This window comes from Suricata suricatta, chromosome 10 (assembly GCF_006229205.1).
Source record: "Suricata suricatta isolate VVHF042 chromosome 10, meerkat_22Aug2017_6uvM2_HiC, whole genome shotgun sequence".
Taxonomy (NCBI): Eukaryota; Metazoa; Chordata; class Mammalia; order Carnivora; family Herpestidae; genus Suricata; species Suricata suricatta.
This window is the reverse complement of record NC_043709.1, coordinates 82,211,354-82,228,359: the sequence shown is the minus strand read 5'-3', so window position 1 is coordinate 82,228,359 and position 17,006 is coordinate 82,211,354. Positions and strand designations below refer to the sequence as shown.

The window sequence follows — 17,006 nt, the reverse complement described above, 5'->3', positions numbered from 1 at the left end:
GCTCCAGGTGAAGTTGCCTGGGGAAAGGAGTGTGTCTCACAGCTCCACAGTGTCCGACAACAACAAAAACTTGGTACAAATTAGGCGATTCATAGTTCGTATCCAGTGGAACTGAACTCTCCATTACAAACCAAATGGTTTCACTTTCACTAACATCCTGCGTCACAGCACCCCCGCATGCCAACCACAGCATGTAATTTAATATACCTTTCTTATACCCATCCTTGAATAAATTTAAAATATTCTCCTCTTTATTTTTGTGGTATTCTTCTGCTTATAACGATTTATATCCACTCCTTCAAATTTGTGTGCTTATGTTTAGAGTAATATCACAGGGAGAACAAGAAGAAGCGTTCCCTGAGAGAAGGCAATGGTCAAAATATTGAGTGGTGCAATGCCAAATAGAGGGTATGATCTCCTTACCCTGTTGAACTGTGTACTACCACTTTTTTTTCCTTTTCTTTTCCTAATTTAACCATTTTAGAGGAGGGCAAAAAGTTGTATCATTGCACATAACTAATACAAACTCACGGTAGAAGAAGAAAATAGGGACTATGAAGAGTATGATTTAGCTTGCCAAATAAGAGATGATCGGATAATGAAACAGGCATGTGCCCTTATGAGGAGCTTGTAATGTTTACAAGCATGGACTCCAAAGCCAGAATGTCTGGGTAAACAACCCTGGGTCTCCTACATATCAGCTGTGATCTAATCAAGTTATTTAACTTCTGTGTGCCTCGGTTTCCTCATTTGTAAAACAAGACAAGTAATAACACCCACTGTATTATTGTAAAGGTTAAATTAGTTCATACATGCAATGTGATTAAAGTACCACACCTATATAAGTGTTTTATAATGTTAGCTGAAATACTATCCTTGAGGGGAAACTCTTGGCACATAGTCACATACCCAGTGAAATTTTGATTTGTAAGATTTAAAATATTGAAAGAGAGTATTTAAATATAATGTGAGTATCAAAGAACAGCATCCATTTCACAGTTATTAGGAGATACATGATTCTTCTTGTTGATTTAATTCTATGTAACTAATGCAATAACATAAATAAGTAGGCATATTTCAGTTCCAAATGCATTTATGATGTATAATAATTTTCTAGAGGAAGAGAAACAGAATCAGAGTTGTCTTTATAAGTATGAGAATGTCTAAGGAAACATAATTTTGTTGGTGTAATCTGGTTCATATTAATGAGGCTACCATCCTTGAAGTAGAAGAGGAGGAGAAGGTCACAAAACCATGACATCTACCCAAGCAGTCATGTTGAAACGGTAAGGGTGGTTTTACTGGGAGCTGAGTGCCCTGCTACCTTGCCAACATGCTGACCCTGTGTACGTGAGCTCCAAGGAAGGACCTAAAGCCTTACGTGTGTGTGTGTGTGTGTGTGCGCGCGCGCGCATTCATGTGTACGCATGTGCACTTATAATTTCATCCAAAGATGCTACGTCACTTCCCTCTCATCCATGAAACCACAGTTTCCTAATCTTCCACCATGAGTCAGACCCCAGGACAAGGGACCAGATAAATTATCCTGAGTTGCAAATTCAGGAATAGGATGCACCCGGGAGTTACTGAATTATCAAAACAACATGAATGAGATTGAGTTATAAATTATTGCAGCCACAATAAAAAACTGTACTTTCTATGAAATATATTCTTCTATAATATTCCCAGTACCATAAGGAATACTGGAATCCAATCTGGGCAAAGCAAAGAATTGAAAAACATTGATTTATTGAGGTGGAGATGTTCAAAATATGTTGTAACTCTACCCAGAAAAACCTTTTATTAGAAATACTGTGACATCTCACTTTCATGCTAACTTTAAATGTGCTATTTTAACATTATTCTTATATGTATTTTTTTCTTCTAATTAAATTGTAAGTGGCTCGAAAGCAAAATTCTTGAAAAACAGGGGGGAAAAAAGCATCCTCTACTTCCTACTGGAATCAATGTACTTGTCAAGAATTCTTAGAGGTTAGGAGTGAATCTTGTGTATGGCTGGTAAGTAGATGATAATTATAAAGCAAAGGACTGAAGCCAAACTTATCAGAGGAGTAAACTGGTCAAAAAGTGAGTGTAGGCACAAGAGACCATGAGAAACCTACCATTGTATTGTGCTGAGAGGTGGGGGTCCTATGGCCACAAGTCTCTTGCGTCAGCAGAGAAACTGGCTGAAATTCCTCAGAGTGAGGCTTGTTGGGAAAACTCACATGCAAGGGAAGGTGAAAGGCTGGGAGCCCGTCACTCTCCTCTTCTTCCACTTTCTGTCTGCTTGTCACCATGGCTACCTCTCCATCTGCTTCCCCATACGGAGAGGCTGGTCGCTTGGAAGACATCCTGGAAGGAACAAAAGAGGAGAAAATAATGAAACCTCCACATAAATCCTTAATGCCGTCATTGTGTGGTTAGGGGCCATTGTAACAGAAATGCCTTTTTGTGCTGGCGGAGAGCAGGAAGCCATCCAAATACCACTGCAAAGCGCACACAATCAGAAACAATGGCCAAGCAGGTAGCAACAGAACAGTGCTTGTTTGTTGTGAGAATAATACACTAATATAGCACTCTCTTGTATTCTGGCTTCTTAAACAAGAGAATTCACCTAAGAACACTGCATAATGAAAGCCCATTCCATTTTAAAGGGAAAAAAATACCCATCTAGTTTTACACTTTGATAGACCTTATTGAAGACAGAACATCTATGAATAACAAACACTGTTGGCAGTAAAAAGAAGGGAAAGAACTAGAATTTCTTTTATCAAAAAATAAACAAAATAAATGAATGGTTGCCATTATAACGAATTTGCATTTTATTAAAAGTAGGATTATTATGACATGTAGAAATAAATATTGGTTATAAGCAAACCTCAGACTTCATGACAAAAAGTTTGAAATTTGCTTAAAGCTTATTAAGAATTGAATAAATTTTACAATTGCTGTTAATCTTGAAACATTTGAGGATTTTTATTCCCTCATCTCCCCATTTATTTTTAATATCACACATGCAAAGTGGTAAACAAAGTGAAAATATAAAAACATATTTCAATTTTCATTTACACAATGCAATGAAAGACTTAGATGTGGATTCTCAGATTTATTTGCTCATTAGAATACTTAAGTGAGAGAAAAATCAAATAAAGATGTTTTGTTATGATGAGCTAATGCCTATAAGAAAATGTACTTAGACAATTAAAAATTGAGCATTTTTTTGTATTTGAGTCTAAGAATACTGTTAGATGTTAAAAATATGTGGCAATTATTCTTAAGTAGATAATTCTCTTTCCTTTCACTTCAAGTTTATACAGAAGTAGTATACAGTTAAAATTTCTAATTAAAGCAAAAAACTCTCTTGTATTTACAACTTGATCTGACCTTGAGAAAGTTTTTATTTTTCCTTAACAAAGAGTGTTACAGAATCATCCATTCTTATTCTAGACCAGGCAGGAGAGCCTTCACTGCCACACTGCTTCTTTCATATATAACCCTGATTTTTAAATTTAAAATTTACTATGAAATAGATCCCTCTATTCATTGCTGAATAATACTATTTGTAGTGTTAAATTTTTCAAAAAAATTGAGTAATCAGTACTGCAGATACTCTACTAAGAATAATAGCACAGCCGAAAAAAGTAAAGTCCCTGGAATCAGACAAATATAGGTTAAAATACTGATTCTACCACTTACTACCTTTGAGATTTATCTTTAATCTATCTCAATTTACTCATCTTTAAAAAGAGATGTAAAAAAATAAAATAAAATGAGATGTAAATATGTACTGGTAATGCTTTTTGAGACAAAGTTTTACACTGTATGAAAAGCACTTAGCACAGAGTAGACACTCAGTAAACCCACAGAGAGTGTTTACTTTAAAACACTAGGGGCCCCTGGGTGGCTCAGTCAGTTAAGCATATGACTTTGGCTCAGGTCATGATCTCACGGTTCGTGGGTTCAAGCCCCACGTCACGCTCTGTTCTGACAGCTCAGAACCTGGAGCCTGCTTTGGATTTTGTATGTGTGTCTCTCTCTCCCTCCCCTGCTCATCCTCTGTCTTTCCCTGTCTCTCAAAAATAAACATTAAAAAATTAAAAAAACTAAAAACTACAGTGTTACCTACACCTCCTTTCCTTAAAAAACCAAAAACCCCAAACTAAAACACTCTGCAATAAGGCAAGCAGATTGCTTTCTAAGAGTTAAACCATAAAATCAATGAGAAATATGAAATCTCCTGATAGAGAAATGCTCCCTGGCCAATCATACTTAACAACAAACTGATCAAGTGTATTAGCAACCATAAAGAAGTAATAATAATAGCAGAAGTCTTGATCAGCTGAATAACAGAGAAAAAGGAAGAAGTGGTGGCTAGGAAGTAAGCACTACCTAAAGGAGAAGCGCACTGGGCCACCACATACATTACAGGCATCGTTAGCTATTTCTCATCTCGTTACTACGGTTTACTCCCAGTAGTCTCTAAGTATGGAGAGAGGAAGCAATGGTCTAGAGGTGGAATGGTCCTAGTCTCACTGGCAACACCACATCGATCACCAAACTGAAATAGTAACGTTTAGGTAATAACTCTAAACACTAGAGATACTGACTTCCATTGTTCTGCTTCTATGATCTCCAAGCAAACTGCTGATTGCCATGTAGAAAATGAGCTGACAAGAAGAGATTTAAAATATTTAAGGTCTGTTTAAGTGATTTATCAGAGTAAATCTATAAACAGACTTTTAATTATTCCTTGTTTTACACATAGTTTGATTACAAGGAAACGCATTTATTACATAAGCCATAGTATTTATGGTCTGTGTAGGCATTATCACTGTTGGTGAAATTAATAAATTGGTATTCTGGTGTCGACTTTAGTCTTGTGTACAATAAGTCTCTTACTGTCCAAAAACTCCAGGCTGTTGGCAAAAGCTAGTCTCTGGGTTATTAAAGTAGAAAGCTAGATCAGCTGGCCTTTCCTAAGTTAATACAATTCTATGACCTTCAGAAGGCATGACTTTTTTACTGATTTCTATTTTATGTATAGCATTATTAATGATTATGAAAATTGAAAGTCCAAAAGTTGACAGAAGGTAGATATGCTAAATAGTTAAGACACTGCTACTCTTCTCAAAACATCTCATTTTAATATCTAAATTATCTTTATATACCACTGGATGAAGAGTCTCTCTTTCTATATATATCATTCTACGGAGCAAAAGCGTTAGGCCTCAAACACTAAACATGAAGGAGTCGTGATGCCAGAAGGCAAATGATCCTAAACAATTACATATTTCATGCTTATTTCAATTCCATTTTCAGACACTTCCAGAATGTTCAAGATGAGAATCTTTTTATACAGTTCAGGTAAAAGATTTTTTAAAGATTAAAAAAAGTATTGTGATAAAAATGACATAGTTCAAAACTAGGCTATTAAGTCAGAAAAAAAGGCAAATGCTAGAATTATATAGAGAGCTATCAGTACGCTTATATTCATGTTTTGTCTGACTCATAGTATTTCTAAAAATATTGATGACAAATTACCAATACTGTTAGATTTTTAAATTTTTGTTCTTCTATTAAACAGTTTCATTCTGGACAGAAGAAACTCTCATTAATTTAAAAAAAATGCTTTCAATGTTACGGTATTGTTTATACTGGTCTCCACTTTATTTATCTCTGATTTTTCTTTGTTAAAGATTTCCTTCCTCTATTAAATTTCATCTAAGTTTCTTCTTTTTCTAGTTCCTTGTGTTGTAATGTTTATTTGAAGTGTTTTCTTAATACAAGCATTTATAGCATCAATTTCACTCCAACATCTGCTTTCGCTGAATCTCGTAGGTTTTGGAATATTGCATTTTCCTTTTCTTTGGTTGTGAGACACAGTCTGATTAGTCTACCTAAAAATTTTTCCACCATTGGAGTGGTTAGGGTAAGCTTCTACTTTCTGTCAATGTTTGCTTCATGTATGTTGAAATTCTGTTTTACCCATGCAAATTAACAATGACTATATCTTCTTGATAAAAAAGCAAATAATCAAGAAAGATACATAATAATAAGTCATTGCAACTGTCCACATATTGTTTTTCTGGGATGTGTAGGGTCCAATTCCTGCTTGCGTGACATGGCTGTGTGGCAGCACATGGACGCTTTGGAACATCTGGGGATCAAGGCTGGAGTGTGCGCTTACGTACTGACCCAGAGACGACTTTTGTCATTCCTGTGGCAGGTCCTAGACTTGCCAATGAGTAAAACTCAGACTTCAAAGAAAATGATATGAGACAGACAAATATAATCGAGTATGAAACTAACCCATAGAGCTAATGATGATATAATATAATCTTTAACTCAGTTTTGTGTATGGACAAGAAGATCTTCTGAAAGACCTGATGTCTAATTCTAGGGTAAAATGGTATCTTCAAATCAACACCATTTACTGATCACTTACTATGTGCAAGGCACTTATATAACAGGAATAAAAATGTGCAATTTAAGCTCTCTGCTTTAAGAGGTTTATGCACTGGTTGAGAACACTTGGGGAAATAATAATGAAAGAAAGTACAGATTAAGGGCCAAACAATACTACTTCTAAACACCTAAGGGCTTCATGAGGACCAGAGGTTCCTGGAATACTTCCAGGAATGGTTGACCAACTGGGTTTTTTTTTGGGGGGGGGGAGAAAGAAGGTCAAATGGGAAGTCTTGGATAAATGGAGAGGGAATTTCATGTAGGAAGTAATGATACAAGCAAAGATGCAGAGACGTTTTGTAGAAAGTACATAAGTCTCAAGCTTCCTTGGATAAAAAGGGCATTGGGGAATGTGGACTAAGTCCTGTCTTTAGCCAAAACATTCCTGGAGTTGCTAGGTTATATGCATGAAACAGATAAGAAACAGCCTCCCTTGTAAGGGACAGCTTGCTTTTGCGTGAAGTCACTTTTCCTTTACTTGTCTGCATAATCAGGCCACGTTGGTCCATCTGTGAAAGTGATTTTAAAACTAGTGGAGTCCTTTCCTATTGGGTAAGGGCTCTCTGGGAGCACTATTAGCACTCTGTAAGTAGGCTGTCCCCACTGTACTCAGACATGCACAGCACACTTAAGGATAGGGAACAGGGTAAGAGACTAAAGCAAACTAAACCACTGATTCTCAACCTTGACTGAAAATAGTATTAAATACTGTTTCCTGAGTCTCACTGCCACACATTCTCTTATTGGTGCTGGTGTGGAGGTGAAGCATCCAAATTTTTTAAAGCTCCCAGGCCATTCTAATGCATAGTCAAGGTTGCAAGCCTTTTGCACGAATCAGACTAATCCTCCTCACTCAAGATTTCCAAATTGTATAATTCTGGAATTGAAGCCTGTGAATATGTTACTTTGCATAAGGTAAAAGAGACTTTGCAGATGTGATTAAATTAAGGTGATTGATCCAAGATTATTTGGGCTATTCTGGGTGGGCCCAAAGTAACCATAAAAGTGCCTACCAAGAGGGAAGGCAGGAGAATCAAAGTCAGAGTGAGTGGTTAGAAGATACTATCAAGCTGGCTTCGAAAATGGATGAATTGGGGCCGTGAGCCAAGGGATAAAAGTGGCCTCTAGAAGCTAGAAAAGGTGATAAAAGATTCTCTCCTAAAACCTCTAGAAGGAATGAGCCCTCTGACAGAAAGACTTGTGACCTCCAGAACTGTTAAGTGTATGTATGCATTTGTATTGTTTAAACCACTGAACTTGTGCTAACTTGCTGCAACAGCAACAGGAAACTAATACACAATGTACACATTATTTCCTTCGCAGTTGGTATTTTCTCAATCTGAAATCTTCTTAACCCAGATATACACTTGCCTGTTCTCTCACTCCCCTTTGTGCCAAAGTCATTTCCCAGTCAAGCCTTCCCTGGTCACTCCTCCTGAGCCACAGACTCCTTGTTCTTTTATTTAGCACCTTGACCCTCACACATTTTTATTCATTATCTGTCTGTCCCACGTAAGACCCAAGAGGGCAGACTTTCTTTTTGTTCAGAGCTTCATATCCAGGACTTAGAATCCTTTCTGAAGAGAGTAGTTTTTTCAAGAAATATGTGTTACCTGAAAGCTACCATCTAGAACCAACAACTCTCTTACTATTCTCTAACTATGGATAGTTGTAAGATCTGGTCCTACAGGACACGCATGCTTAGAAAATGTCTTCATACTGCCAGAGAACAAGGAAATCCAGTTCAGGGATAACAGTATCCTTTTAAATAACGTCTGTGGAAAGGAAATGGTAAACCTGGTTAAATTAGGTTATTAAAATATGTGTGGAAAAAAATCTTAGTTATTTTTTAAATGTGTATGGAAACTACAAACATGAAGTAATTTTATGAAAGGATGCTATATAGTTAATTATTGCCGGACCTATTACTGAGGGATCACCTATTTACTGCTTTAGAATATGTTCCTTGATGCAATTCTAAAAAAAATGACAGCACAAACCAAGTGAAAGGAATTCATATATGGAACAAACATAAAATGGAAGACTTAGAATAGGAATTATTTTCCTTCAGTAGTAACTTCTCTTCAAAGTTTTTCTTTCTCTAAATATTTTAACCTTTGGCTGATTAGTTCAGAGATAAAGTCCTAAGAAGCAGTGCCTTCTACTGGTTATTCTTTGGGAATGATGATAGTATTTCTTGTAAAGTTTGTAGTTAGGTATGAAAACTTGCAAAAAAAAAAAGTATCTATAGAGAACAAACTCAAATTTCTGCTCTTCTACAAAGCCTTCCCTTCCCATCATGGTTGAAACGACTTCACCCCACCTCAAACAAAATCATTAACTCTCATTCTTAGTCCACATGAAAAACTAAACATCAGTATAACCTATGACATTCATTTAATAGTTTATTTTTTTCTTTTCTTCTTCTTAGTACATACAGTGTCTAAAACTAGAACACAAACAGGTGAAATGCAAGAATGTCATTTTTTAAATTTCTTGGATTCTCCACGACATGCAGCATGTCTTTCATTTAATAAGATTTCAGGAAATATAGTTCTACTTTTAACCATTTCACCTGATTTTCCCAAGATTAATGCTAAAGATATGGCTAGATGATAAAGGTCTTTCCAAATTGTGCCATGTTCCCCCCCCAAATAATCTAAGCCTCTATGCTGAATGAGATACTATTAATTATATGGCAACACAATTTCTAGCACATAGTTGGCAAATAATGTATTTTTCTATGAATAAATAAATGAATTGCACGAGTGTGTATTTTGTGCTAGGCAATTTATCTTTATGTTATGGAAGAAACAGGCAACTTGGATATGAAGACCCTTCTGGGTTACTGCTAAGGATGTACAATTGAGATGGAATTGGAAGCTGTATGCCCACTCACCCAGCCATTCACTAATGGGAGAATGTTTATTGAAAGACTACCATGTGCCTGCAGATAAGGCTGTAATTAAGAAATCAATAAATAATATTTTAAGGTAAATGACTTTTTATAAATGTGAGTGCTATGGGAGACAGATAATAGAGAGATGATGTTTCACTAAAATAGTCAGAGAATGCTTCCTACAAGTTACAAGAAATCAACAGGATAATGGGTCCAATGCCAATAGACACAGAGATGAAAGAAGCTTCCAACAGGAATAATGACATTAGTCAGCTAAAGAAATGTATAGAATGATATGGGATGGTGAGAAGAATGGTTTATTAGTAAGGCAGAAATCTCTAGGAGGACTAAATACAGGTAAAGATGAAAGGCAAGGACTACATGACAATGATTCTGGTTAAATCTTATCACTTTTAAATGGCTAAAGCAAAATTTGAAAGTGAAACTGAAGGCAGAAGGGAGCTGGTGATGGTTTGTGAGCCCTCGAGTAACACAATCAAAACTGTATTTTAAAAAGAAAAATCCTCAGAAATTAGTAACTGAAAGAAGGTTGAGGATGGAAATCAGAAAAGGAGATTGAGTGAGTGAGATAATTCAAACATAAAGAGATTACAGGACTGTATAATTTAGAGAACAATACTGTTAATAAATAATATATAAAAATTAGAAAAAATGTCAATTTGGAGGAAAATATGAAATCCAGGTTTAGAAATGAATCTTTATTGATTCCAAGATTTTAAAAAAGAAATAGTAGGTACCCAAAAATGCAGAACTCCTGCGGAGGTAACTAAAGCAGCATGGGCTTTTAAACACCAGTAGAGAGTTAAACAATAATCATATTTATTTTTGATTGACTTCTTCCACAATGCTCCAACTCAGGTTATTTATTATCTTGTTTTATAAAATAGGAAACGGAGTTACAAAATAGTTAGATATCTTTTCTTACACTATTTGGTCTTTGCACTATAATAGGCAGCAGCTCAAGCACAGAATTGTCTTTCCAAGGGAAAAACTCGAAAAAAAAATAGAGTGAGGGGCAGGAAACCTTGCAGTCCATCCTACTAAGGAGGATCAGTGTATAAAAAGGACTAGTAACAAAGACAGAGAAGTCAAAGTGATAAGCAAAGCAGCATAATTATTCCTTTAAAAATTCTACAAAACCAAACATTTGTTAGATGAACTTCTAAAATTCTGGACTGTGACATTTATTTAACTTATAACCTCCATGAGTTGCTCTCCTAAACAACCGTTTTCACTATTTACTCTCATGTTAAATTTCAAGCATAGAAGAATGCATTTTTAAAGTGATAGAAAATATTTGAAGGATGCATCCTAAGGGAACAATGAGTAAAAAATAAAAACTAACAATCCTTCATATCCACAGATTACACTGTTTTTCTACAAGTTATGAGCCTCAAGTTTTCGAGTAATAAGATATTTGTACAAGACATTTACGTTTACTTGTCTGATATCTTCTGTAATTAAGATTGTTGTAAGAAAGCTAATCAAGATTAGGCATTAAGCTCTACTGTTTATCAAAGATATTTTCACAATAGAATATTACTTATCTAATAAGGGAAACAACATAGACATTTAGCATGAATAGGCAGATTTTGATCCAAATGAGTGAAACAGCCAATAATTGAGTGACTTATAAACATAGAATTACAAGAATACAAGCATATCATTTAACTAAAGAAAAAATAGTTTCATTATTCTTATCTATGAATTTCAATTCTTATTATTTATATTTCATGGTTTAATCTTTCAGCTAAGATGTTTTGAACATCTTCGTTTTCCTACCAAGACTCAGCTTTGTGTTTATTTTGTGAACATTCCATGCCAATTTATAAACAAGTCTGTCATATAGAATATTCAGAAGCCTTTTAAGTTGTTGAAACTTTGTGGTAAACATGCAGACTTTCAACCTTGTATAATATGTTTTTCTCTTATCCATAAGTCCTCCTCGCCATCAGCTTCTGATATAGAACATGCCAATCTCTATCCTTCTCTACCCTTTACTTCCCACATACAAAGACCTCATTCATTATATTGTTATTTAGAAGCATGAACAAGTTCATCAGGTCCTGGCATAAACTATAAATGGAAGTAGAGACACAGATTTCATAGAAATATAAAAATGGACAACACCAAGTAATAAATTACTTGAGTACACATTTCATTACTAGAGTAGAAACTTATTTCTACTAGTATTTATAAACCAAACTTACCATACCACTGAAACCTAAAAACAAAAGGAATTTTGAACTATAGCTACATAACAATAACTTCATTATTCTGTTCTGAAATATAATTTGAATTTATAGAAAAATGTTGATACATACTATAAAAATTTAAACTGTACTTAAAACTGCTAATTAAAAATGTTATAGTCATCAAGAAATTTCAAAGGGAAATTTACCAAGGCTGTTGCCTGTGTTTACCTTGTCATATGTTTAGTTTCTGGGATGTTCTCTGCATTGACATCACGTAGTTCACTATGTCATCCCTTCTTTCTGATAAGAATAGCACCACTTTTAATTTCTTCACCACCTTTGTGTCCTTCTCTTGACTGGCAAGTCTGCCCTTACCAAATAGCTTTCCCAGCCTTGTCCAGACCCCCAAAGAATCAGAGATGGAGGGAAGTATAAGAACAAGCAAAAAATGAGGAGGTACAGGGTTCTTTGCAAAGGAGTAGTCACAAAAAGCAAAAATATCAGAAGTTAAAGAGATATAAGACTGAGAAATAGAATTTAATTCTTTTCAATTCCTGAAAGAAATGAATGCCTCTTTATGAGTTGGACACAGGATACTTCAAAAGTGCTTGAATTAATGTGCCTAAAGTAAGTAATAAAATTAACTGTAAAAGTCCATTTATTTTTGTTTTCTAAACAAGAGAGAGAGAGATACCTGAAGGTAAGCATTTAGAAGCAGTTTATGATAGCAAAATTCCATTCTACAATGATTGAGAATTCAAAATTCGATTCTCTACTTTCTTTTGTTAGTATTTCACTGAAAACTGCAAATCACTAAAAATTCACTCCAAAATTAAACCATGTATTATTGGATGAAGACTCTCAGAAAAAAGTTCTATATAAAAAGACTGCTTTATTATGAGTTGGGTACTAGAGCCAAAATTTATCTAAATAAATGATCTGCCAGCTAAAACTCCTCATCTTTATGTTTTATTGTGTTATTTTAAAATTAATCCACACTTGCTAAGTGCCTAAAACAACAGTATTCCTTATAAATAAAAAGGTACAAAGGCTTTAAATTTAACTAAACCCTATTGTAAGCATTCCCTAATGTTCTAATACTTAGAAAAGTTCACTCTAAGTCTGACAAGACAGAAGGAAGACTGGTTATGAGAACACTTGATTCCCAAATACAAAGTCACTTTCATAAAGAGAAGAGTTAGTATACATTTTTACTGAATTCTACATTTTTAAAAAGATTACTGAAACTTTTCTCATGATTGACAACACTAGAATATAGTAATAAGTACGCCTAAAATGTACTTATCGATATCTTCGGTAATTATTATAATTTTATCTCCTCATCTAAAAATAGAAGCACCTAAATTTGAGTTGTTAAACATTTCATCACAGAATCTTTTCAATTGTCAAAAACACTAAATTTCAGCCAAATCTGAAGAAAATATAACACAAATGATTAAGAGCTTTAAGTGTTTAAGAGAAATTTCTTTTAAGTTGTAGGTAAAATGACCAATTACAGGAGTCAGGAAGAAAACAATACAAAATCCTAAACAGCAATTTGCTGTGAATTACATCATTCATGTATTAGTATACATTTGTCATTCATTAATCAGAAAGAAACAAAACAGAAAAAGAACATTTAACCTTCATCCATCTACAGGTTAAAAGTGTCAAAGAGCTTTTATTCTGATTATTTATAAATTACTTTGAATAATCTCACATTAAGATTTGTGGTTCTAAAACTTGTTATTACAGTTAGAAAGGGTATCCTTTTTGAGGAAATAAAAAGCTTTTTCCATTGGAGTATGGGTTTTGCCTTTCTGACAGCTCCAAGTCCACAGGATGTGGAAGGATGATTTAAATTTTACATCAAAATTGTGACTGCGCTAGACTTTTTCCCCCTTCTCAAGGGAGGCATTGTTCTTGCCTTTCCATAACCAGGCGTGACAGCGCCAGACTGGAGTCATACGGCTGGTCTCTGAGTCAGCGTGAAAGTGCTCACCTCCTGAGTGTCCCCAGATGCTCGGCTCCTTGTGGGTCTGAAAGCTGAGCACTGAGGAGCCACACGCTCCATTCCTGGGACAGACAGAGGACTGAAGGGGAAAAAATCTAGAGATTAGCACAACTATCTCTTCTAACGCGTGCTGCAAAACTCCTTAATTAAGAGTTTGAGAAGAAGAAACAATTATAGAAAAACATCGTGTATTTAATATGAGTACCATTTTTCTGAACCAAAAGTTGGAACAAATTGTTTAACAAGTAGTTGTGTGCTTCTGAGTTAAAGAAATAAAGAAAGTCTGAAAAATCAAAAGCCTTTTAGATTTTTCTGAGACACATGGTGGCCACATGTATAAATTTCAGGTTATAGACAGCTGGATAGAATAGTGAAAAAATACTATCTGAAATACATATTTTCTAGATCTCTAAAAAGGTACCTTTAAAAACTGTCTGCAGAATCCCTGGAAATGAACAATCTTTTCTGCTATCACAATAATTGATAATGAAACAGGGATGAATTCTATTTCTATTGTTCTGTCCTCAAATGAACCTTTCAGGGAAGTTTGAGAGGTGTATCTTTTTAAAATTTTTTTCTAATCTTTATTTATTTTTGAGAAAGAGAATGAAAAGGGGAGGAACAGAAAAAAAGAGAGACACAATCATAGCAGGCTCCAAGCTCTGAGCTGTCAGCACAGAGCCTGACGTGGGGCGCAAACATGAACTGTGAGATCATGACTTAAATCAAAGTGGAACGTTCAACCTACTGAGGCACCCAGGCACATTGAGAGGTGTCTGTATCTTGTGTATGTGTGTGATCAAGTGTGTGTGTGTGTGTGTGTGTGTGTGTGTGTGTGTGCGCTCGCGCGCGTGTTGGGGTGGAGGAGTAGAGACAAACAGAGACAGACAGAGAGAGACAGAGACAGAGATAGACAGAGGCAGAGAGAGAAAGGTAGAAACAGAGAGAAAGAAGAGGAGGGTTGGGGGAAGAAGACTTTACTGTCTAATGATATGTTAATGGAAATTAATTGTCTTTCTTTTCTCACGGACCTCTCTGTTAAGGATCTGACAGCACCAGCACCGTCTTAATGGTAATCATATGCTAACAACTTTCATTTACTATATAATTCAGACAGATTGGTTGAGGTTTTATGTAATTTTGAAAAAAATTAAAAAATAGAAGCAAACTTCTCCCAATTTATTAGCCCATAAAAGGTAAAGAAAAAAAGTCTAAGGAAATATAATTCCTAAATATTACTACTACAGTAAGTAGCACTAATCTCTTAGTTATTGCTTTCCAAAATAATGCCAGTCAATTTTTTTCATGTTTTTCTCAGGAGGATATGAATGTCTACATATGTTCACATGTGCACATATGTGTGGGCATGTTTGTAATAGCCTATAATAATAGTTCACCATAATCACAGTGAAAGAAAATAGGTTTTCATTCTTGAACATCACTAGTCAAATGAGGTGGATATGGAAAAATACAAAACAAAACAAAACAACACAGTTTTAAGTAGGAAAGAATATTTTCTTAAGTTTAATGATATTAATTCCTCTGTAAAAAGATCACATCACTTATTTTAATGACTTGGTAATTTTCACTCTTCCAGGAAACTCTCCCTATGGTAGAACTGCAAATAGGATGTAAAATTTTATTTTCCCAAATAATATCCTTAAGTTCTGATTTTGTTTTGAGCCTCCCTCCCTCCTATCTCCTTATCTGAGCTTCCTCTTAAAGTGCCCCCCCCCCCCCCCCCCCCCCCCCCCCCCCCCCCCCCCCCCCCCCCCCCCCCCCCCCCCCCTGGCTCACACTCGCTCTCTTCCCTCTCACATTACTGGCTAAGTCTAAATAAATAGCAAATTGTTTCATAATCAAAAGTGACTTATTCTTAGCATGGTGTATGTCTTGAAATAAAATCTGTGGCATGTTTAATTTATTTAGGATCTAATAATGATGACAAAAATAATTAAGTAACCAATCTAGTTTTAATTTCTTTTGTTTTCAAAGGTCATTGTGAAATCAAGCAAGTTAAGCCTTCAAAAGCAAACCTCTAGAGAATGGTGAGTGTGTGTGTGTGTGTGTGTGTGTGTGTGTGTGTGGGTGTGTGTGTGTGTGTGTCCCAGCCGAAATGAGAAAGGAGGCTCACAGCTAAAAGGAATACTGAACATCAGCGTCAGATTTGTTAAGAATGACTATCTAAATAGTTTAATGAAGAAAAATATTATGACCCTTACCCTCTTTGGAATCCAGAAAAGTCTGACAAGGAAAAGTTTATACATTGCTAAATTGTGGCCAATTTAGGGGACTCTTTCTTTCCATGCCCCATACAGATTTGGTTACAGCTTGTTCCTACAACAGCTGTTGAAAAATGAATGAAGTAGAAAATATTTATGTTATATTCAAAATAGACAGCAAAGAACATATATACAGTGCAAAAATCCTTCCTAAGACAACAGCTTCTTGATGTGACAGACAGGCATACTAGGAAAAGATAGATTTTTCTGGACCTCCTGAAAAAATGAAGAATTTGCCATTATAATCATGAAAAGTCCAAAAGTAAGGGTGCGGTGCCAAAGACGGTGAGCATCTATCAACCCAAACTCCAAAACAGCGGGATGTAGCTATGGTTGATGTTGTAAGAATGCTGAACCTCTCCATTGGTTTCTTTCATGCCAAAGCCTCTTTGCTTGGATGAATATGAATTAAATCCATAAGCTTTCTTATTTTTCTAGCTTGACCTCTAAACTCATTTTACATCTTAACTGTTTATCTTCTTCCCCCATTAATCTTTCTGGTTTTAGCACGTTCCCTGTTGTTTTTAGGGGGGAAAAACTTTAAAAGCATGGCCCATACTGCCACTGTGGACAAGTTAGGAATGTTAACTCTTTTCTATAAATGGGTACAAACTATTCAGTAGTGACCTAAAGGCTACCCGTTTTTTGCCCCTGAAATAAGAATTCAAAGGATACGGCACATATCGCATAAAATATAATCATCAAACTCTTATAAAAGTATGATAAGTATGAAGAGATAAAAAGATCCCACTACAAGTGTTACATTAGATTCCACAGAGGACTAAGTGTGAAAAATTTCCATTAAAATTTTTAAAGTATGTCATCACACTGTTTTTGAAATCAACAGTTTTTCCTATTTATCTTCTCTTTTCAATCAGTTCTGTGGTTTAGGATATATAACACAGATGTTCTTTAAGATACTATGTCACTATCATTGAAATGTCTAATTTCAGACTGTAATTTTAGTCAGTAATATAACTGAGTTCTCTCTTCTTCTGTTTATTAAAATACAATTGATAAGAAATTTCACTGATTAACACAATCCATTTACTTACATTACCATAAAATCTGTCAGTACAAAACCCAAAAATTTTAAAGGTGTTCCCTTTACAAATCCATAAAAAAAA

At 35.1% G+C, this 17,006-nt stretch overlaps 1 protein-coding gene across 2 annotated transcripts in view; it reads right to left on the bottom strand.

Annotated features, from left to right (window-relative positions):
• The window catches only part of SOX5 (SRY-box transcription factor 5), a 398,183-nt gene that overhangs the window by 342,060 nt on the left and 39,117 nt on the right, over positions 1-17,006 (bottom strand). For both annotated transcript variants that reach the window (XM_029955693.1, XM_029955690.1), the window contains exon 2: positions 2,124-2,355. In XM_029955693.1, coding sequence (XP_029811553.1) covers positions 2,124-2,355 — 232 coding nt within the window. The remainder of the gene's footprint in view (positions 1-2,123; positions 2,356-17,006) is intronic.